The sequence below is a fragment of the Macrobrachium nipponense genome, chromosome 7 (genome assembly GCF_015104395.2).
Source record: "Macrobrachium nipponense isolate FS-2020 chromosome 7, ASM1510439v2, whole genome shotgun sequence".
NCBI classification, from domain to species: Eukaryota; Metazoa; Arthropoda; class Malacostraca; order Decapoda; family Palaemonidae; genus Macrobrachium; species Macrobrachium nipponense.
Genome location: NC_061109.1, coordinates 98,103,073 through 98,128,142, shown reverse-complemented (window position 1 = coordinate 98,128,142; position 25,070 = coordinate 98,103,073). Strand labels below are relative to the sequence as shown.

General features: G+C 36.6%; 2 protein-coding genes and 1 long non-coding RNA gene across 5 annotated transcripts in view; 2 read left to right on the top strand and 1 right to left on the bottom strand.

The window, feature by feature from the left end:
- Positions 1-25,070, bottom strand: part of LOC135217328 (alpha-N-acetylglucosaminidase-like) — a 266,886-nt gene that overhangs the window by 202,338 nt on the left and 39,478 nt on the right. The gene's annotated exons all lie outside the window — the stretch shown is intronic.
- LOC135217219 (uncharacterized) lies at positions 17,606-22,592 on the top strand. The gene is made up of 4 exons (XM_064252949.1): positions 17,606-17,691; positions 21,044-21,481; positions 21,781-21,941; positions 22,482-22,592. Exons 2-4 carry the CDS (start codon positions 21,046-21,048, stop codon positions 22,590-22,592), a joined length of 708 nt encoding a protein of 235 aa, XP_064109019.1. The 5' UTR covers positions 17,606-17,691; positions 21,044-21,045.
- On the top strand, positions 22,816-24,325 carry LOC135217179 (uncharacterized). The gene is made up of 3 exons (XR_010315073.1): positions 22,816-22,884; positions 23,671-23,805; positions 24,180-24,325. It is a non-coding gene; the product is annotated as an uncharacterized LOC135217179 (long non-coding RNA).

The following is a 25,070-nucleotide window of genomic DNA, read 5'->3' as shown; positions in this document are numbered from 1 at the left end:
CCTGAGAAGAAATGACATAGGTAAGTTGTTGGTCGGTTTTCCTATAAATATTAGGGCTTGTGCCTTGTATGATAAGGCGCCCTATGAGGTAATGTTAGACTAGCGATAAACTTACGCTAAGTCGGTTGGTATTGCACTTCCATCTTCAATGGAGTGTCTGGGGTTTGTAGATCACTTACGAAGTCGGTATTATCTTTACGACGATGTGTTAAACTCATGGTTGGTGAGGTTCTTGTAGAAAACACAAGGTATAAAAATAGTATATTCTTCTGAAGTTTTTACATGATGAAGATCAGGTATGATCGTTATACAAAGTCTTTCTATGACGATAGCTTGATCGCTTCTGCCAATGGATGATGGCTAATCCTATTCCTCTACATGATAAAGCTTAGGTAAAGAGGTACAGGTCTTCTAATGATGATAGCTAACTCTGTTCTGCCTGTCTACCATCTCTGTTACAAGTTATGAAGGAACAGACAGTAGTTCGAACATATGAACATACTATCAGATGACATAGTTTCATACGAACACACAATCAAATGAGACACGCTACAGATCACGTAGGCCGTTTGAATAATAGGTCGGGGGTAGTTGTCTCAAGCAGGGAGCTTGGACTAATGTTTATAAACAATTGAATGACTACAGGTGACGGCATGTTATCTTAGCTTACATACTTATTGTATACGTCATCTTTAGCGTCTCTAGTCTGATCACATTCCTGCAAGCAATCTGGTTGACCTCTTTAGTTTTAGACTTTTATTATATATGGACTAACTTCCATATTTTTTATTATGTAAACACTTACATTAGCTCGGTCAGCTACCAAAACCAGCTACTGAATATTACTCAAACTTGACTTGCATTTGACTTATAGGAGTGTGATACAGACACTATGTGAATATATATATATATAAGTAAATAAAAATTCATGGTGTACATGAATTGATTCAAGTAATAAATATAAAACAATGATATTGGTAAATAATAGTGATCACATGATATATAATGATACAGTTTTTCACTTCATCTCTTTAAGATACTTATGCTACAGAAAATACTAATGTACTCTGATAATTGCATAGAATGAAGATTAACATGATAAAAATCATATTTTAACTGATAAAAAAATTTCATATATGAATTGATAAAGTTATTAATGTTTATGCTGATTGATTCGTTGATTTTTATGCTAAATGTTATATATCTGATTCATTAATTCATATATTAACTCATAAATAACTGCAGATAATGGTAAGATATAAGGTAACAGATTGATTATAGGCTACCTGATTTGTTTATACATATGTATATGGATTCATATAATTATGATTAATATGTGCACTTTAAATAGATTCCTATTGCGTACACGCAAAGATATATTTCGATTCCGTTATTTATGATCATTTATATATAGATTCCTAGTGCGTACACGCAAAAAATATATTTCGATTCTGTTATTTATGATCAATTATATATAGGATACATGATACTTTTATATATATAGGATACATGATACCTTTATATATATAGGATACATGGCCGAGGTTATACTACTTCACTTTTAACTAGCTTTCGAACAACTTTTCGTCCATTACACAGTTCCAGACAACACCTTTAGCAATTGAAACGGCCTTTTTTCAATGGTTAAAACAAGGGGAAAATTTGCCTGGGCGGGTCCAACGTTCTATGCGCTCATACTTATTCTCTGCATCCTAAGCTACACGATTACGTTCGCGATGAATAGATCATCCCAGCACGAGTCCTTCGCCAGCAAAGTAGAGTTGAATATCCTTCGGGTCGTAATTGTCGGAAGTATGTCCCTTTTGTAGTCGAATTCCGACAGCCGCCGGAGCATTCCGCATTAAAACGAGATTAACGACGAGATACGGGGTCGGTCGAAGAAGTCCATGAAATTCCTTTCACATTGTAGGCGGTTGTTACTTGACTGTAGTCGTCCGCTGCGATGAACGATTTTTTGTTTTTTTAAGTTGCGATGTGAAACTCTCGTACTGCAGGATACTGTAACCAGGTTCCATTAATCAGCCTGCAAGTTAAATTATACTTGTCACAAGGGCAAAGTAAATTCAGACAACATCCAAATACAGGGGAGGGAAGAGAGCCATTTAGACCAGACTTAACCCACATGAATTCGCTGATATTTCGGAATTCAAAAGAGTCCGCTGTACAAACTTTTTTATCCATGGCATTAACAATGAGTGAACCTATCCAGGTCTATGATGACTTGTAAAAATATCCAGAATTATAAAAAATAAATAGATATCATTACGAATCTCAAAGAAAATTCGATATTACTGGTAGTAAGTTTTACTAGACAAAGAAGTGGAAAACGGAGCTAATTGTAAGATTGCCAGGCAACATAAGAGTCAAAGAGAAGATTAATCATGATTCTATGTGCCCTAACAAAAGTTCATATTCAATTTTCTCGTGCGCATCCTCTGAGGTTAACTTTTTAAAACATTATTAATAGGTAGGAGATGCAACGAAAAAAACCCACTATGTAACTAATTTCTATATAAACTTTGGGTTTTCCAAGAGAAAATGTGACATTTTCCCATGAATGTGATTTACTTGAATTGTAATAGGCTAATGTTGCAAGAAATATTTCTTATCCACAACTTGATAATTCTAAATGTCCGTTTACCATGTCATAAGCTGAATTATTGACTCTAATTGTCTATGAGGTTCAGAAAAAAAAATTAATTCATTTTGTTGTTATAGAAATTCTATTTGCTTATATTGTTCATTAATTTTAAAATGATTACAAGTCCTTACTAATTGCATTACACACACGGATAAGAATATGTTATGTGGCCTGTCATGTGACCTATGAAACCACATGTGAAGTTCATGAACTAAGCATTCCTTTCTCCAGTCAATCTGCTTTTGCAAGCAGAGACGACACACAGATGAAGCCTGTGTAAGCAGATTATTGAGGTTAAAAGGAACAAATGCTGATACGGCAATGATGACGTCGTCACTTGGCAGGAGATTGCTCTCAGCCAGCTAAGAGTTACGTTACTTGCTGTAAGAGATACGACTTAGTATTTTCAAATGATATTTTAGTGTTTTAATTTCTCCACCCGCATGAGAAGAATGTCTGAAAAAAAAAAACAACAGTACCAAAATTGAACTATATTAGTTTCATGTTGGCATTATGTTAAATAAATATTCCTTATTCAAACTATATGAAAAAGGTTTCCATACAAATTCTATATATATTATTAGCCCTGTATAAGATTCATATAGGATTATTCCATAGATAAACATTTTCACTTCTAGACTTCTGACTTTAAAATCAAAATTCTTTTATTTTATTTTATTTATTTTATTTATTATAGTTTATTTATTTATTTATTTATTTTTTTTTTTTTTTTTTTTCATTGACTACGAATATAAATCACGGGACAGGACAATATGTCAGTAGATTTTGGATATGTGTTTGAACTTTTAGCTTATTTGTCATTACTAAAGCGTTAGTTAGAGTTCAAATCTTTACGCATATATATTTGGATATTTAATTATCTATGGTTACGTTTTGCTTATTGATTTTATCGTGATTCCTTTTTATTATAATTTGTGTAACCCTTCCGACTTCTTACGGAGTGTATTATATTGACTCCACTTGTATCCATATTTATCTTATTTTTTTATATTTATTTATTTATATATTTTTTTATATATATTTGATAAATTAATGGTTGGCTTGAATATGTGGAAAAGTGTTCTAGCGGCGTACCGTATAAGGCTACTTGCGGCATAAATTCTATAGATACAAGATATAAATGATAAAGGTATTTAAAACCGCGAGAACCGCTATAATCCGGTCGGATCCAATATCACGAGTTGTAACTCGTAAGACATTGACACTTCCTATTTAATTATCCGTTATTCTACCAAAACCGATTGACTCTGGGTGATCAAATATATTATTGGTTTTCTTAATGGAAAGGAATTCACACAACGTGTTAAGGAGATTATTATTGATTTACACCACCCGAGTCACAGATTATTATGTGTTGAATTCCATATTTACTGATTTAGCACTCATAAATATTCCTAACGCACTCAATTGCGGTGTTTGTTTTTAGTGCTATTAATTCTATATAACGTGTCAAGGAACTATTAACACTAAGAAGTGTTTATTCCCTCTGTCAGACTCGTAATTCTGTTAATAATTCTACGTATATTCTTTCAAGGATTGATTTGGCACAGGATAGGCTCCTAAACTGACAGGTGTCTTAGTGTGTCCCTTGTTTTCATGACACGTGTTACAATCAGTTATGTGCTTTTTTTGTTTTATATCTGTAAGCATTGTATGGCCAGTAAAATAGTGATTTGGCTTTCTGTGACATAGGAGGGAACCCTGGATGACGGGATGCAACCAGTTTATGACGATTGGTATGAAAGAGATTTATTATTACTACCTGGTCGTTAGTCCTCTGCTGTGTTCTTCGGGTTTTCCTCGTCACAGACCTACATATAATATTACATTTGACTTACATTATTCTGATACCACATACTTTAAATGTACTTTTGCTTTATGGGTTTCTGCTCAAAAGTGTTTATTGTTTTTGCTTAGCCACTGACCCTGTTTCCGTTTCGAAGTGTGTTTATTGTTTGGGGTTATGTCTGTTGACTCTTGCTTTGTTCAGTTTGTAACAGTTCTGCGCTCCGACCCAGATATTCAATGCTCGCGATCTCTTGGGTTAAGGAATTTTCTTGTTTAGATACGGGTTTAACAATAGGTACGGATGTTTCTATATTTTTTAGTCTAATTAATGGTTCTTGCGGTATGGTGCGGGATTGCGGGATATGCGTCAGCTATGATATTTGCTTTCCCAGGTAGATATCTTATCTTGGCTCCAAAGACCTGAATGATCATTTGTCACCGAGTTCCTTTTGGACTGTGATTAAAGCCTTTGAAAAACTCGGTAAAGGACTCATGTTCAGTAAGGACTTTATCAGGATAGCCATAGATTATGAACTTAAAATGTACTAGTGTTAAAGATACCTAGCCCTTCCTTGCCTATTACTGCATATTTACTTTCAGAGGGCTTTAGTTTACGTGAATAAAAAGCTATAGGGAAGAACTGTTTATCATATGACTGAAGTAATACCCCTCTTACCCCTTGGTTTGAGGAGTCTGTTGCAATAAAAAAAAACTCCTTATTTAAATCAGGGATTTTTAAGTTAGGTAAGCTGCATTTTCCGCTTTTAAGATATCGAACGCCTGTTGATGCTTTTTTTAGACCATAATCAATCTACGCTCTTCTTCGTAAGATCTGTTAAAGGAGCTGTCATGATTGAAGAGTTACATATTTACATACGATTGTAATACCCACTACAGCGCAAAAGTGCTGTATCCCCCTTTTACGTGTTAATAAGTACCGGAAAGTTATGAATAGCCGACACCTTATTACCATGGACTACTTTTAAGACCTTGACCAGACACATAAAACCTAGATAAACATGTTCGGTTTTAAAAACTCTCATTTAGATATTTTACTCTGAGATTATTTGTCTTTGTCTCTGTAGCTAGCTCTACTTTATGTGAATGTCTTCTAAGGTATTAGAAAAGATTACAAGATCATCCATATAGGCATGTAGGGTATCCCCTAAAAATCTCCAAACATATTGTAATTGGGGCGCAACGTAAGCCAGAGGCATATGTAAAAATTGATAATGTCCCTGAGTGTGCTGAAAACGGTATATGAGGTACAATCACTTAGGTAATGGTATCAGGTAAAAGCCTTTAAGTAAGTCCAAGTTGGTGAAAAAAAAAATTATTCTAACCTAACAGAGATAAGATGTCGTCGGTACATCGCACTGGAAAAACTATCGGAAGTCGTTTCCTTGTTTAAGCGACAGTAATCTGCGCAGATACGCCAGTCCGATCTTTTATGGCATGACGTTTGAGGGAAAAATTATATGGGCTATTTGATTTCCTAATGACTCCTATTACTAACATTTTTCAACTTCGTCATTTATCTCTATTTTGAAATTTCATTGAGAATCTATACGAAGGTACGTAAATAGCTTTATGTTTGTCCTTAGACCGTATTTGTGTTAAATTACATCCGTTTTTTCCAGAGATCACTCGCCAGTGGAGAAACTTCCTGGTATTCAGGTAAAAGATAAAAAAAATTTCTGCTGAATCACCTCTGCTTGAATGACTTTACGGATATTACTTTAGATAGATTATCAGAGAGATTCATCCACGACTGGTTGGACGTGATTTAAAAATTGCAACAATAAAAAATGCGATATTTATAACTTCCGTATCCACGATATGTATACTTTTAGGGCTTTGTTCGCGGAAATCGTTATATTTCAGAGTGTCGGGAAGGATTAAAAATTTCATTTCCCAGCAAAGTCTTTTTACACGCACTAAGACATTCGAGGGTGCATGCTTCTCGAGATTTTTGCGTGCAAAAGTAACGACTGCGGTTGTGGAGAATTCTGTTGGGTCATTTGAACAATGTTACGATTTATGAGACAAATGTATAGTTCCTTTATATAAGTTATTATTTGATTAACTGTCTCATTTTTGTTCAAACGGATTTTAATATGTTTGAAGGTTTATAGGATTTTCCTTTGATAAACACGCCCTTATTTTGCAGGATGTAAGATAATATTTTGTATACCCCTAGATGGATCTTACAATTACACTACATACAGATCAACGTTTTTTATAACTATAGAGGTATCTGTAAACGCTCGCTTATCGGACTTCTCATTAGGGAAGTTCGAACAACAGACGGTGAGTCCGTAAATACTGGTAATTAATTGTACTAAAATGGAATAAATAGATATTCTAATTTTTACGGCGCGTACAGTCGGGCTTAATCCACCAGTATTTATTATAACTTAATGTATTAAAATTACTAGAACCTGCTCTGATTTACTTGATACTGTCGTGTGATGCATAGGAAAAATCCTTTTAGTTCAAAATGATATCGGTATGTATGAACCACATCGCTTTTCCCCACTCTGCTAGAGTCGCTTATTGTGTGGAATTTGCTTCGCTTTGAAAAACTTGGCAGATTTTTTAACTAACCTTGACCGCTTGACTAGGTGACACAGTCACCGAGTTGCTTGTTTTTGATCTGAACGGGGCTACTGTTTCTATTTCTTTTTGTAATAATTAGGATCCTTCTCTTTATTACCATCGGCAACGTATTGTGTGTTTTTAGCATTATGTTGCTGGTTACGTATAAAGCAATGAATGATGAACTATTAGGAAACTGAGCGATTACTAATAAGACAAGTTATCACTACTGCATACAATTTTAACTGTTTGTACTTCATTCTTTGCTAAAATTTGAAATAGTGAGGGATCCTGGTCAGCGCATTTAGCCTGATGAAAGTTTTTTTTACAGACATGTTATTCCTTGCAATCCAGCCATATTTTAAAGTTGAGTTGAGTCATTGAGGTTCGATATTTTATATAACTCAAAAAAAACTCAAGGCTAAAAACTGCGATCGGGACTTGCAAAGGAGCATTTATTGTCATGACCCGAAATAGTGTTACCTCTAATTATCTTGATTTGTACGGGTGTTCCACTTGTTTTTGTGTGTTTTTTCTAATCACTACGGTGCTTAACGACCCTATCCATGCATCTGTATAAATACAGACGTCCACTGCGTAAACGCATATTCACTGTTTAATATGATTTGTTACGTAAGGATTAAAATAATCACCAAAATGATAAAATTAACATAGTATATGATTATGATATTTCAGTAGAACTTCTGGAAACAGGGACACTCAAAGATAAAAACTCGCAGTAGCGAAATCTCAAGATGAATAGATAATTTCTGTAAAAAAAAGTCAAGGATTAAGAATGTCTCTGTAACTTCAAGTCCACAGGAATAACGAAATTCGACCATGCAAAGGAAACACCTCAAAGTTACTCCAAATGCAATAAAGAATTGTACTTAGCTTGCTTTTGTGGGAAGTCACGGTGTTCCGATAACGACACACGGCCTTGTCCTCCTTCTCTATTTAGCGGACGACCTGGTTTGGCTTCAGTTTCCCCCGTGCGCGTTGTTTCGATGATTCGCGCCTTGAAAATCCGATGCTGCAGGACGCGTTCGGTTTGTTTCTTGCAGTGCCGGAAACGCTCACTAACGATGTTTTTCTTGAATGATTCTAATGAGAGACGAAGCTTCCGTTGCCGTAGGAAAAGGACACGTCGTTTTGTTTTCTTGAAGTTATTCATAACGATGATACTAAGTTGCTTGACGAATCTTGTTGTTTTCTGAAGTCGCTCACTAATGATGATACTAGGTTGCTTGAAGAATCTGCTGCTTTCGTCGTCGTTGAACTTCATGTTTATTTTTATTATTCTGTTTTTTTCTTCGTAGGACGTTGTAGAGTTCTTCTTGGTCCGCTGACCACCAAATTATTAGGGCTTGTGCCTTGTATGATAAGGCGCCCTATGAGGTAATGTTAGACTAGCGATAAACTTACTCTAAGTCGGTTGGTATTGCACTTCCATCTTCAATGGAGTGTCTGGGGTTTTGAAGATCACTTACGAAGTCGGTATTATCTTTACGACGATGTGTTAAACTCATGGTTCGGTGAGGTTTCTTGTAGGAAACACAAGGTATAAAAACAAATAGTATATTCTTCTGAAGTTTTACATGATGAAGATCAGGTATGATCGTACAAGTCTTCTATGACGATAGCTTGATCGCTTCTGCCAATGATGATGGCTAATCCTATTCCTCTACATGATAAAGCTTAGGTAAAGAGGTACAGGTCTTCTAATGACGATAGCTAACTCTGTTCTGCCTGTCTACCATCTCTGTTACAAGTTATGAAGGAACAGACAGTAGTTCGAACATATGAACATACTATCAGATGACATAGTTTCATACGAACACACAATCAAATGAGACACGCTACAGATCACGTAGGCCGTTTGAATAATAGGTCGGGGGTAGTTGTCTCAAGCAGGGAAGCTTGGGTACTAAATGTTTTAAAATAACAATTGAATGACTACAGGTGGACGGCATGTTATCTTAGCTTACATACTTATGTATACGTTTCATCTTTAGCGTCTCTAGTCTGATCACATTCCTGCAAGCAATCTGGTTGACCTCTTTAGTTTTAGACTTTATATATATGGACTAACATTCCATATTTTTATTATGTAAACACTTACATAAATACTGAATTTACATTGAGATGGTTCGCTATGTATCAAAACATCTAAGAAAGGGAGGCTATTGTCTTTTTCTAATTCTAGAGTAAACTTAATCGATGGTACCTGGTTATTTAATTTAGAGAGTAAATCATTTGCATCAATACCGACAGGCAGAACAGCTAAAATATCAACATAACGAAACCACTTTACAGGAATATAAATGATATTAGGTAAGGAGCGTTTTTCAAAGAATTCCATGTACAAGTTTGAGAGTAGTGTTGATAAAGGATTTCCCATTGCCATGCCAAATATTTGTTGATAAAATTCACCATTGAATATAATCTTACAATCACAAATGCACAAACTCGTGAGTGAAATAATGTGACTTATGGGTAGAGGTAATTCATGCTGAGTTAGTTCATTACTAAGATATTCTAAAATGGAGTCTATAGGGACTTAGTAAAAAGAGAACATACATCAAAACTAACGTTTTGATGTATCTTTTGATACATAGAGAACTATCTCAATGTAAATTCAGTATTTATAGGAAACCGACCAACAACTTAACCTATATTCATTTCTTCTCAGGCCACCATCTCAACATAAAAATATCAATTTTTTTCGTCTATGTTTTTACGAGCATTGCGCATTGTCAGTCAACAATATTTGGATCAAGAAATTGAATACATTAGAAAAATAGGGAAATATTTATGCTAACCTTCACATACATTAGATATTTGTTATAATAAAGCCCACAAAAAGTTTTATAGTGTAAGTAACACGCAGAAAGAAAATTCTAGGAACATTCTCAGTTTGCCTTATTTTAACGGATTTGAAACCATTAAAGCTTTTAATGTCATCCTTGTTTATTCCTATAATAACACACTAAAAGGAATGTTAATAAAAAATTTCCACAGAGAAAGCAACAACATAATATGTAAAATTCCATGTATGGATTGTCCCTCATTTCGGAAAGCCTAGCAAGGGCCTAGAAGTAAGGCTAAGCCAGCATAAACTATTTCTGTAAAAACTGGGCAAACATCTAATGCAATATTCATTCATTTAAGTGAAAACAACCACCGAATAAATTGGGTTGGTAGTTCAGTAATTGCAAGGTCAAGAGATGTCTTATCACGAAATCTTTTAGAATCTGCTTTAATACAACTTACTTTTCATTGTAATTTCAATGTTAGTCGTGGCCTTTTTCATTTAGACCCTTGTATTTGTAACATGTTTAAGAATGACCTCAAAGATATAATTACAGACTTGAATAAAAATTAGTTGCCTTAGAGTTATCTTCGTTGTAATGTATGTCTAACATGTATTGTGAATATGTATTGTGAATATGGTTTTGTTTACCAAAGTTCTGAATAGCTGTCACCTATAATCCTTAAATTGTTTTGTCCTTGTATCTGAGATGATTGTCTTAAACTTTGAATTGCACCCATTGTTTATGCTTGTTTGGGGAGGTTACTCATCCTTCAGGTGTGTCGGATTCTAGGTACTAATCTCTTTATAATCCCTATCTGTCAGTTATACGAATCTTCTTGTTTTGTCTTTTTCCTCATGTATGTCAGTTCATCTGCTTAGTAAAGGACGTTTGGACGTCGAAAGGTCTCACGAATACTCGGTTCGTTTATTTTCCTTCGTGGCATATATCTTTATATATATATATATATATATATATATATATATATATATATATATATATATACTTTTTTCCAGGATTTCAAAGGGAGGAGGGGGGGGCCTGGAGTCAAGTGGCCACCTAGCCACAAAGGCCCATGCATCTTGATTTCTTCTGTCTGTCTGAACAAACTACCATCGGTAATTCCAAGCTATTAACATTGCTGGATCTCGTTAAAATACAGAAAAAATACACTGTATTTGATAATGACAGCACATAGATCTGGACGTACAGAAAAACATAGCAAACATCTTTTTTTTTGTCTGCCTATTCGCAGTTACAATCAACGGACAACGTACTCGGTAGCCGCAGCTTCTCGTTGGCTTTAGCACCAAACGATGCAATGGAAAACGTATTTTGTCCGTATCATTTTTTGCCAGGCGTGCAGCCTGTAAGAACACTCCTTGTGCCAGCCTGATATGGGACACACAATGTAAGTACTATTAACAGTTGCAGTGACGAAGTACATACAGTAATAAAGAGGTTCATATATATAATATATATATATATATATATATATATATATATGTGTGTGTGTGTGTATGTGTGTGTGTGTGTGTGTGTGTGTGTGTGTGTGTGTGTGTGTGTGTGTGTATACGGAGGGCATAGTAAATAAATGGATTCAAAAGGAACGTGAAATCCAGTTATAATGTCGACTTCTTTTCAGGGAGCGCCTTTGAAGACAGTTAATAAAATAATACACAAGTCGCCTTAAGTAGGTTAAGACTGAAGTCACCTTAATATCTATCAATCATTCCTAATTCAACTCGGATGTGATCAGATCTATGGTAATCCTCCCAATTAATATCTTACGGTTAATCAGGATCAGAATAATTAAAGGAACCCACAGAAAATGTCAGTCCAAGAATACCTTAAGTCTAAGACTTTTGTTCTATGAAGGAAAATTTTGAGTAGTATATAAAGCACTAAAAGAATGTTAACGTCATACACAAACAAAACCTAAAATTACGGACAAAGCCCTATTCGTAAGCTCACTTATATGCAGAAATTTTCCCGAACACGTATTTCATCTATTTACAGATTTATAAGGGATTCATAATTCTATGGTCAAAATATAGTGTAAGTGTATGCAATTTTTTCGATGTTTACGTGCGCAAGACACTTTGGCAATAGAGTCAGCTTTGTTTGTTTGTTTGTATGGTGCTTTTACGTTGCATGGAACCAGTGGTTATTCAGCAACGGGACCAACGGCTTGACGTGACTTCCGAACCACGTCGAGAGTGAACTTCTATCACCAGAAATACACATCTCTCACTCCTCAATGGAATGGCCGGGAATCGAACCGCGGACCACCGAGGTGGGACGCTAATACCATACCAACCACGCCGCTGAGGAGCAGAGTCAGCTTTGGACCGATGAGGGCTGTCATGAACTTAAACTTTGGTGTTTAAACTTTTAGGCAGGGATTTCAGCTAATTACCTTCGTACTTAAGGAAGGGGTTCCATAAAGTGAAAACCTTCCTTTTATATGTATTTGCCTCAAAGGATGAAGTTACAAGTTTTATGACCGTTCTCCCTCTCTGTCACCATGCACGACGAATAGTTAACTCATCATGGCTACAGATGTAGTCACCGATGTTCCGTTGCTTTCAACTGGAACCATATACAGTAGCAATTAACAACAAGCGGCTCGGAGTAACTTTTATTGTCGTATGGCCCTCTTTGTTTAAATGCACCAACAAGTAATGATGGTATCATACGATGCACTGGTTCATTAAAATAGATTGTAACACTCTAAGGCTGTTGTGGATCACCATGGCATTGAACGCAAATTTTTTTCCTTTTTACGTACCATTCACAAAGCAAGACACTGTGGTGCCAAAAAAAAAATCCGTAGAGTTTTACACGAACCACTAAATGGCGTCTTTTAATTATAAAATATTGCGAACTGCTCACTGAGCAAACCTCGTTAACTGCAACAGAAGCCAACCAATATCGTCTGGCTGGATGGATATGTCAGGGCATATGGAATTACCTAGCAGAGCTCCACAGATAGAATGAATACAGAACAAAAGTATAGGAGGATTAGGCCTACCATGCTAAGAAGGCGGGCCCTGCAAAGTGGTTGTCGAGTTCCTCTTGTGTGACGCCTAGTTTGGAATATACTCGTTGCCAGATGGCTTCCTGGCCAGTAAATGCCAAGGGCATGTTGATCCCATTGAGAGCCATCCAGTCAATCTCACGTTCCCATCTGCTCCATTTCCACCATGCCATGGAGTATGACACAGTGCAGACGTTCTGGTAGTAACGAAATCTGGAAAAGAAATATGCGTCGTAATGTATTCTACATCAAGGTATCGCAAAAAAAAATTATATGTATATATATATATACCTGTGTGTGTCATAAACCTTCGAAGACTTCGAATGGTGAGCAAAAGTACTGAGAGTATTAAAATCAAAACGAATACCAGAAATACAAATCGTATACAGTTTAATGTCTTAAGACCGGAGTGTTATTTAAAGTTAAATTACTTATCGTTACTTTTACAGTCAATATTTAAATTAGCGCCAATATATTTAATATTTGATGCAAGAAAACTGATAAAAAGTACTTTCATAAATACATGAAATACTCAATATTGCGTGATGAAACATATTTCCTTTTGCAAACGCCTACTGAACGGATGGCTCAGTTGTGAGAACCAATACATAAACAACGATTAAGTGTGTCTTTTCAATGTAGAACATAGGAGACAGATGGCGTAGCACATTTCAAGGTTACAATTTAAAGATCTGCGCGGAAATACGTCGTTCAGTGCTGTCTTCTTTTGTTGCCCTCTTTTGTGTTCAAAACAACTAACAATGCTATTATCATTCGGTAGATGAAACCTACACATGTGGAATAGGCCCACAGACGCCATTCACTTGAAATTCAACCTTCTAAACAATATGGTGTTCAATAGGGAGAAGGAGGAGGAAGTAAAGGGCAATACAGAAAGACGAGATCTCATTTATTAAAATATATATGTAACATAAAGAGGGGGATTTGCTATGATATGTTTTGAATAATATATAATGTGATATGCTATGATATTTCTTAGAATGTAGAGAATCAGCAATTTAACTTCCCTGGAGACAGTGTTCGAGTGACAGCTTAGGAATGCTGATATGTCTTTTTTGAGGTGGTGTGATTCAGAGTGCTGTCTAAAGCACGGTTTACACGCTATGATAAATTGTAGCGATTTAAATGAAAAGGTTGTTACAATTTGTCGTTACGTGTAAACAGGAGATCGTAGCGATTTGTTGGAGTTGGAATTGGATTGAGTGGTTGTGCCAGCAGGCTCAAATCTATATGCATCGTAACGACAAGTTTGAACGTGTAAACAAGGGTTCCCAAAAAAGGATATCGTTACAATCTAGCTCATTTTCAGATTGACTGCTGAAGTGTGAAGTCCTGGTGCGCAAGAGCTAATTCGAAATATAAACTTAATACACAGTGATGGCGAATTCTAAGCAAACTCCTCATGAGTTCTTAAGCGAATGCATTGAACTTTATCGGAGTTTTCCGTGTTTGTGGAAGATAAAGTCCCACGAATACTCTTTATTTTTTTGACAACAGTGTTTCTTTCAGCTAAAGGATCAAACTCTTTGTATTTCTTCATTAGTTCTGCATAGGCCAGGTCCTTTTTGTTCCTATCAGAGTGTTTCCGCCTCTTGTTTCTTCCATGACGGTCAAGTAAAGACTAAAAATATTGGATTAAAAATCGTTGCATGTAAACGCTCTTTCAATCATCCAATAGATCGTTACTATCTCAGTGTTCAACAAATCGCTACAATTTATCGTAGCGTGCAAACCGTGCAAGCAAATCAGTGCCTCGTCCTGTCGCCATGAGAGCTTGATGTAGAGGTGACTTTGAAACTGGTCTTAAGCAGTTTCAGGGCGGGAACATTCTGAACATTGATTGTGGGTTCGTACGTATGTGTGCGCTTTTCCCCCTACATAAGGAAATGTATTGTTACCATGAAGGGAAGACTATTACAGAGAGAAAGCAGGGCCAGGATGGCTCTGCCTAAGTGTTTGTTGATTAGTGACAGTGCAACTGTGCTGAAATGGGTGAGTGTTATTATATCAATTTTGTCCAAAGTGTGGCTGGATTGTATTTGAATATTTATTTCAGAGATATTCTATATATGTAATCTTTTGATTTTGCTCTTGTGCTTACCAGATGTTCTCCTGTCTTCTAACAGGCGTTTCTGGAAGAGGAGAACTATTTTCTGGAGAAGAGTGGGGATTGTTCATTGGAGAAATGGTGTACTGACTTAATTACTATGTTGCCTGTAGCTATCTGTTATGGCCAAACTAATGTTGGTGTTAGATTAATTACCGAGGGTTATCTGGGTTATTTGGACTTTGAGTTAACATTTCATTTAATCATTCTGTTAAGAATCTGAGTTATTCAGTGGACACTTTGCTTTTAAATAAATGCAAATTTTCTGTAATTCACGACTCTGATTTGATGACCTAGATAATGGAGGGGAGGTATGTCGAGAGAGAAAAGAGAGAGAGAGAGAGTGCTGTTGGGAATCGAGAGAGAGAGAGAGAGAGAGAGAGAGAGAGAGAGATGAGAGAGAGAGAGAGAGAGAGAGATTTTACCAGTTGTCTTTGGCTGCTCCTGGCCTATCGCTACCAAAATGATAACGAGATTGACGATCTCGTTATTATATATATATATATATATATATATATATATATATATATATAGATAGATAGATAGATAGATAGATAGATAGATAGATAGATAGATAGATAGATAGATAGATAGATAGATAGATAGATAGATAGATATAGATAAAAATGTATTAAAATGCAAGAAGAATAGTATTAGGGGAGTAATGCGTTGCACTTTCGCAAATTTCGCTTGAACTTCTAAAGTTCCACAGTTCAACGGTGTGAGGAATAATTGACCTCTGGAACTAAGAAGCTCGGAGGAGAGAAATGGTTGAAACTACGACAGTCAAAGGAAATGGAGATACTGATGTGCAAAGTTATAATCTTTGGGAGTTAATAACACGGAAAAGTGATCTCCGGGTAAAGCGTAGACAGAAGATATAATATAGGACTTACGATAAATTCTAAGCGTTGGATCCTATGAGGTCATTCAACACTGAAACGGAAACTGACAATAGCAAGGTCTGAAATGTTTAGCAAGAGGAAATGCTCGCTGTTGCTCTATGAATCAATTGTTAGGAAAGGGTGGAAAGGCAGTTGGGTGAAAGAGAATATGAACAGTGGTGCAGTAAAAGGAATGAAAGGGGTTGCAGCTAGAAACCGAAGGAACGCTGCAAAGAACCTTAGGTTTGATTCGCACTCCGGTCGCGCTCCGCTCTTGTTCTGCTCTCCGTCCTTGTCGGTTCAGACTTCCGTCTGCTCTAGCTCCGCTCTCAGTCCCAACAGTTCCTCAGAATCCTCACTCAACGCCAGTGGAAGTCTCACCACCGGCTAGGAAAGATGTGCACTTCTCTCAAGCCAATTTGGTATTAATCGTTATTGCACTTGACGATGATGACGAAGAAAGAACGCAAAGTCGAAAAAGAAGGAGATTGTGGTTCACCCTATGTTGCAAGATAGGAAGAGTGAAGGAGAATTTCATACTCTGTATCCTCATCTTACTGATAATGAGAGTAAAAGGAACCCTTTTTTTTTTTTTTTTAATAATTTTCCTACCTTTTGCATGATCCCATTGTGGTGTTTTCTTTTCATTATCCATATTTTCATGGGACAAAAGGTAAAACTATTTGCTTATATGAAGGCTAAATCTCCACTAAAGCTTTTGTTTGTATGTTTTTACATTGCATGGAACCAGTGGTTTTTCAGCAACGGAACCAACGGCTTTACGTGACTTCCGAACCACGTCGAGAGTGAACTTCTATCACCAGAAATACACATCTCTCTCACCTCAATGGAATGCCCGAGAATCGAACTCACGGCCACCGATGTGGCATGTCAAGACCATACCGATCACGCCACTGAGGCACTACTCCATTAAAGTGGAACAGGAGTTGCAGGATCATTGCAACTGTGTTCACACTGGCATTCAGTCCCTCTCGCTCCAGTCAAAATATCTTTGGTGGGAACTGACCGGAGCGAGAGCGGACCGTGAGTGCCAGTGTGAATGCTTCCATTCAAATTTATGCAACACTATTGGACCGGACCGGGACTGGAGCGAGAACGGAGCACGACCAGGCCTGTAGTGCGAATCAAGCCTAATTAATGCCTTCAGCGCATTGTATGAGGTGCATTTCACTGCTACGAGGCCGGGCAGAGCGTAACCTAGTCCGACTCCAGTACATCAAACTGCTGTGAAACAATGAAGCAGCCCATTGCTTTTTTCTCTCGTTTAATTATAAAAAGATGTGCCAATACAGGAAAAATAATCATTACTGTAAGAAATATTAAGATATACAACTTCTGAGGTCTATTGTAGCTGAAGTAAAGAGTTGTGAATTCTAACCAAATACGGGAGGAAAGTACCTTGTACGCGAACCGATACCATACACAGGGGTGGCCCGACTTTTGGACCGAGATCTACTCAAAGGACTGAAACTGTTATGATCTACCATACTACATATTTATTCACATACTATTACGTGGGAAAAAAAATTCATACAGCGCCATAGTACGATAAACATGAGTACAATTACCTCATATATATATATATATATATTATATATATATATATATATATATATATATATGAGTGTGTGTGTGTGTACTTGTGTTTTTGTGGGGAACGGCGATCGACCAAACAAGCGGCCGCGATCGACTAGTAGGTCGCGAACGACTGTTTGGCCACTTCTGCGGCATACAAGGTTAGTAAAATTTCTTTCTATTCCAAGGCTTGAGAAATTGGGAACGATGCTCAAAGAGAATTGTTAAATAAGGACGACCATAGGAAAGCACTTTCGGCTTATATGAGTGCAATTATTCTTAAAAGGGCAAAACAATAAAAATAACTGACTGATCAACTTGCATATAGGCCTAGCATTTGTTTGGCCAAGATTCTTTTACTTGCTGTTAACATTCTTAAAGGCAATTCTTTACCTCGCATAACGACTCGATAGCGTTTACCATAGGAAAATTATTTATAAATATCCAAAGTTAAGATGATCTTGGAATACAGTTTAAACGATAGGCTACATCATCTTACCAGATGAGTAGTTGGAAGGCGTAGCAGGTGTATCCTAGACTACCAAACTTCTTTTTCTTGCTATTACCAATCGATGAGATATATCGTCAGGTGGAAACATTTTCAACAATGATTTATACTCATGAAAAATAGAGCTGATATTACTTTGAATCGAATAACAGAAGTTGTTCGCTGAGGTTTATTTACGTCTTCAAGAAGTTCCTTCACCAAGTGTGACGTTTTCGATTTTCGTTAAGAAACTAATTTTAGATGAAAAGCATTTTGTTCAATAACTCTAACACTAGCCTTACTTGTATGCAACCGAGAAAAATGATGATACAGAAAGTATTCTACAGGCCTGTCTACTGTTAAGACTGTGTAATGTCTGAACAAATACAGACGAAACTTGTTGAAACTACCAACAGCCTATAGGTCTAGTAAGGCTACTACTAAGAATTTTCAATAACGAACTAGATCTTTATTACTCTGCATTAAGTGGCATATGTAAGATTAATCATGTTCTGATTGCAAAACTGAAATCGCCGCTGTGCGTATTACAAAAGTATGCTGGAAATTTACATGTTAAAGAAGAAGGCGTGTATCAACTCGAACAAGACACTTTCCTGATTAGCACAAAATCAGTTTAGATCAAATCCAGTACGCTTTGCTTACCAGTGAAATGTTATTCAACTTTCTCTTGAATAATTCCGGTGCACATTCCTGCCTTTATAAACTGCATAGCGTACCTTTAGGAAGATAACGAGCCCAAACAAATCGCAGGACACACCATGCAGTTATTCAATTTCCGTGGTCCCGGGGGCATATTCCCGGACTGCACTGAGGTTTCGGCCAGGTCCCTCCAGGCTCCTCCCCTAGAGCACTGTGGGCGGAGATATCTCACTCTCCTAGCAGACGACGCATTTCGCTCCGTCATGCTGCCCTCTTCGTTCTCCTCCGTCATTAGCTTATTTTGTTGTGTTTTTATTATTTTTATGTTGTGTAAACATGAAATTGTGACATATATCCATATTTTTCGATAGCAATATGCATAATTTACTATATAAATCAATATTATTCATAAATCTATTGTAATATGCTGCTAGCCTTAAAGTTCTTTAGCGAAAGTGTTTACGATGTGAATGGATGCTTATGACAATTACACGAATATCTCACTCCCCTAGCAGACAACGCATTTCGCTCCGTCATGCTGCCCTCTTCGTTCTCTTCCGTCATTAGCTTATTTTGTTGACATGAAATTGTGACTTATATCCATATTTTACGATAGCAGTGTATATTTTTCTATATAAATCAATATTATTCATAAATCTATTGCAATATGCTGATCTCACTTTCCTTGCAGACGATGGACGACACATTTTGACATACTGCCCTCTTCATTATTCTCCCAGTCATTAGCTTATTTTGTTATTTTTTTATCATTTTTATTTATGTTAGGCTTCTACGTAGATGCTGCCATCTGTTGCCTTTACGTACTACTCACTCGCTATGTTCATTCTCCTCCCAGATATTCGCTGGTTTTAACTTGGTATTATCTTTAATATGTTATGTCAACATGAAATTTGATGTATATCCGTTTTTACGATAGCTGTGTACGTATTTTGCTATATAAATCAATATTATTCATAGATTCATCGTAACATCATGCTCAGCGTTCGCCCAGACTCCGCCCCTACAGCAACTGTGGGCGGAGATATCTCACTCTCCTAGCAGACGACGCATTTCGCATCACCATACTGCCCTCTTCATTTTCCTCCGTTATTTTATGTTTCTGTTAATTTTATGTTGTGTAAACATGAAATTGTGATATATATCCATATTTTATTATATTATTCATAGATTCTTCATAATATCATTCTAGCCAAAGTTCGTTTAGATGCAGTTAATGTTTTTACAAAAGAACCTGAATGTTACCTTGCCCATGACAATTACATGAATTAATCATAATAATGTGGTGTGTTGTTTCATATACGAATAATATTTGTATTCATATAATTTTTATTACTCATTTGTAATCTTTCTTTTGAAACTTATCTAAAAATTGTCTAAACTATTCAGAAAGGAGGTGCCGAGGCAGAGGCACATTCCTCTGAGTACTAATATCATCATCCATTCATAATAAAAGGAGAGTTGTGTAATTCCATTTTCATGTTTCAACCACAAAAATCTTGCACTTGGTGATTGTTGGTACTGGTTCAACTTCAAAGTAGCATGGCAACAATGAGGTTCCTCGATTTTGTAAATGATGGATTTGATAACATCATCCTGGAAGACACGGTGGTAATAAGAACAAATGTTAAAACTGAAGAGGAGGCGATGAAATGGAAGGACACGTATTGTAAGAAAAATTGCGTGAGTTTCATCCATAAGAGTAAATACACACCGAAGAGGTTGGCTTACCATAAGAGACTGCGGTGCATACATGCAGACCAGCGGCACAAGGGAGTGAGAAAAACTTTTACTGGGTACGTATTTATACTACACCTTTTTTTTCCCTTAACAAATATTTAGCCTTTTAGTCAGGTCTACACTGACTAGCCTATGTATTGGAGGTACAGGAAAATCAGATAAAAAATATTGAGCATGGGGTGTAGTGTGCATAATTTGTGTGCTAAATGGACAGAGTGTAATAGGAGAAACAACCGACTGGACAGAGTGTGATAGGGGAAACAACCGACTGGACAGAGTGTGATAGGGGAAACAATCGACTGGACTAGCTGATCCAGTTTTCACCGCATTTGGATCCACCCTTCTAAAAAGTACTTTAACACATCCTGACACTGATGGGCACCAGTCACAAGTACTACGGTTACTACTGACTCGACAGGTATGGTTAATACAGTCCTCCAAGACTGGTAAGTGTGTTAGTAACAGTGGCAGTATTAATTATTTTGAAGGCAGAATTACGATTTTGTGGTGGCTTTCCTCATCCAATGTACTATAGTTGTTGTAAAGTGTTCCTTTGTACCACATAATTATGAAGTCAAATGGTAGTTTTCTGTCATATTCTGTTTCAGGAATGACAGCAGCACAGGCTTCCAGATTTCATCAAGAAAAACTGCTTTCAAATTTGATTGATATGGCAAATAACGCCATAAATCCAACACAGCGAGCTATGGAACACCTTTGGGATGTATGGCGGCAGGAAAAGCACGGCAGTGTTGGTGGGGAGAGTATGTTTACCCAAATTGAAAAATATGCAGCTGACAATCCAGGTACCATAATTGAAATTCTGAGAGAAGGGGACAACTTCATTATTGTTTTAGTAACAGAGTTTTTGCTCAGAGTTCACAAAAACATGAGAGAGGCTTGTGAAGTGGTGTTTGTTGACACAACAACCCATGTCGACCAGTTGAATACTGCTGTGACTCCACTTCTCTGTGGGGGCCCTTGTGGGGCTCTTCCCTTAGGTGTAATCTTCACATCTTCCCAAGCTGAACAGAGTTATACCAAAGGTATGCATAATTGATATTTAAGTAAAATTATTAATCAAACTATAACCATAGCTAACAGTGCACCACATAGTTTTATGAATTTATATTTTTACCATCATATTAATATAATAGTGAAATTGCAATAATGATAACAAATATCTCTTGCATTTATTCCAATATTAACAAGCATTTTGGGTGTAAAGCCTTCATGAAAAGGGAATTAGCATTTTGTGTGAATTAAATCTTCATGAAAAAGGAATTAGCATTTTGGGTTTTTATAAATGAAGAATAGAGCTAGATTTATATTAAATTTCTTTCAGGTTTTCAACTGCTCAAGAAGGTCTTAGACAAAAGTGCTTTTTATTATCAAAACTATCCAAACTGCTTCATAACTGACAACAGCGAGGCAGAGCGGAATGCACTTCGAACAGTCTGGCCGGACTCTCAGCTTTTCCTTTGTGTGTTCCATGTCCTCCAGCAGGTAAGTGTGTATCATTCTACCCATGTTTATCCTCGTACTGCCTATATCCTTTATATAATTCTGTCTGTATTTCAATATTCCTAAGACTATGACAACTCCTTTAAGAAGAGGGTATTAAGACACCTCTAAATTGAATTAATTATCCTTTGGAACAGGTTTTGATACAAATCCTCCTCTAGATCCGTTTTATATGGTGGGTGATATTTGTCCATTTTTTATGCCAGTCTAGTTTCAGCTGGTGCTATATTCTTGTGCACAACATAAAAACACATTTCAAAATGCCATATACAGTATCACCACAATCTACTGTTTTATTCAACTACAGGTCTCGTCTACATTTTGTTGTTTGAGTCCGATCTTCACTTTCCACTTGGTCCTCTTAGGTTGTTCATCTAACCTGTGCATATCTGTAACTCCTGTACTGCATTTCATGCCAATATCCCTCCAAGATACAACATAGGTGGGCGGGATGATTCTGTTTTGTAAAGCTTCTTCAATCCCACACGTTCACACTTCTCCCTTTTTATAATGCTCTTTCAGGTCTGGAGGTGGCTTTGCAATGGGTCACACAACATCAAAAAGGAACAACGTCCACAACTTATGCAAGTAGCAAGGGCCCTTTTATATGCTGACTCAGCTGAGGGTATTTAGAAAAAAACATGGGACACCTTTTTGTCAGAGCTCTGAAGCTCAACAGTACCCCCAGTATAGCAGGAAAAAGATTAATTTATATTTAATCAGTATACATATACTGTTCCTACAATATTTTTTATGAGTTGGTTTTATATTTGCCAAATGCTGTGTTGATATATGTTTAATCATTTGTGTAAATAATATAGAATGTATTATACATAAACTTTTTTTTTGCCACAAAAGAGAGCATCAAATGAAAGATATTCGACTTGTTACATCACCCTGATCATCCGTGGATTCATGCAGAAGGGTAAAGTGTACTTTGCAGTATTGCCTGATTGAACGCTTTTTAATTATACTGTATAAATTATGCTTGCATAATACTTTTGTAAGTGTTTGGGTGCCCCTTCTGCTTTCCAGCTTGGGAGCTTTTGGAATGATTTGTAGTTGTGATGAATCTAGTATTTATGCTCTATATTCTGCCTTATAATTTTTTCAGCTATAGTATTTATGCTCTATATTCTGCCTTATAATTTTTTCGCAAAAATATTCAGTACAAGTATTGAAGATGCAGTGTTTCCATGCCCCATATGCTGTTTTTGCATTATGTATACAACCCACTAATGTGTATGGTAGTATAGAATTGCTATGTTGAAAATCTAATGTGTTTGGTATGGTACTGTTGGTGCCGAATTATTGCAATTTAGAAATACTGTAGTGTTAATGGCTGTAACTATTCAAGCATGCATCGCAGACTTAATTGTTTACTATTTTTCACATATCAAAGGCATATAAAGGTGTAGTTTGTATGTATACATACATTATATATATTTGTTACCTGTTAACAGTTTGTTGGCCCACGTCAGTCTCATAATTATCTCATCTGGTGATCATAACTTAAAAATTGTTGAAAAAAATTTCGTAATATAACAGCATAATACATTAAAACCACAAACTAAAATAATAAAATATACATTGGCCTACAACTTAAAAATCTTGTATTTGATTGTTTATATATATTTAAATTCTCTACACCAGAAATGCTAAGCCATACAATATTCTCTTGGAAATCTAATATGTCTTTATTTATAAACAGCTATTTGGCAAACCTCATGGAAAGAAAGCAGGATTGGAGTCTGCTGTTTCGAGCTGGAAACATCATGCGTGGCCATCATACAAACAACTATGCAGAGTCCAACATGTGTCTCATCAAGGATGTTATCTTGAACAGGTATATATGAATGAAGAAAGAATGAAGTTAAAGAGATTTGAGTATTTAAGGAGTATCATACAAGTACAGAAAATTAGTGAGGAATGTTGCACAAGTGTTGCTAAGGCTCTTAGCTTCCAGTCCATGGGCTTTAGTTCAATCCCAGGCAAGGGAAAGTTCATGTGTGAGGGTAACTGGCAACCCTTACCAGCCCCTCTCGGGCCAGCATGTTAAGACCAACTGTTCTGGCTCATAAGTTTTACCAGTGCTATGAGCATTGTCAAAATGTAACCACCTCGATACAAAGTAGCATTGAAGCACTGATGATTAATTAGATGGTGTGTTTTTTTATTGCTACAGTGACAAATTTATTAAATTAAGATTCTCTTTTCCAGGTGCAAAGCATACAATACATGCCAGCTCATCATGTTCATGAATGAGATCTACGATGGCTACATGAAGCAACGCCTTCTTGATGTGGCCTTATGCCGAAGAAAAATTAAAAAATCAATGATCGCCACCATCCCCCCAGAACATGTTACCAGGATGATGAATTTCGATTCATTGGTTTAGTGAGTGACACTAAAAGGATGTACATTATAATGTAGATCTTGCCATTGGCATGTGTGATTGTGTGAGTGGCAATACTGGCAGTGTCTGCAAGCACCAAGTTGCTTGTGGTGAGACTGCTGTTATGAATCTACCTCAAGTGTTGGATAATACACCAGAAATTCGACACTGGTTAGCAGGAGTGGCTAAGGGAACAGAAGAATTGCCACCAGTTGCATTTTTTTCAGATGGAATTAAAATATTCCAAGAAGTACATGATGATTCCAGTAGCATATTTGCTACTCCTTCCATAAAGGTGGAAGCTGTGTCGCTACCTCCTCTAGAAAATGAGGTGGCCAGTGAGGCTATGGATCCACTTGCCAACTCGGTTAAAGATGAACCACCACCTAGTGACCTTTTTGCAGAAGCAGTAGAACTTTTTTCTGACACACTACATACACTGGGAGACAACACTTCTTGCAATAGTGTAAAGCTTTTCATGAAGAAATTGAAGCTACTAAAGTCGACTAATAATCTAAATAGCTTTTTACATTCTTCTGGAACATCATTAAAATTGTCTGGAGCTGGCAGGGGTAAAATACCTTGTCAACCAACATCAGTTGCTAGACGCCCAGTTGGCATGCCAAGAGGAGCTGCCCCAATTGGGAAGGGCAGCAAAAAGAAAAAGAAAGTGACTTGCTCTTAAAAGCAGCTAAACGAAAGAGAAACCTGGCACT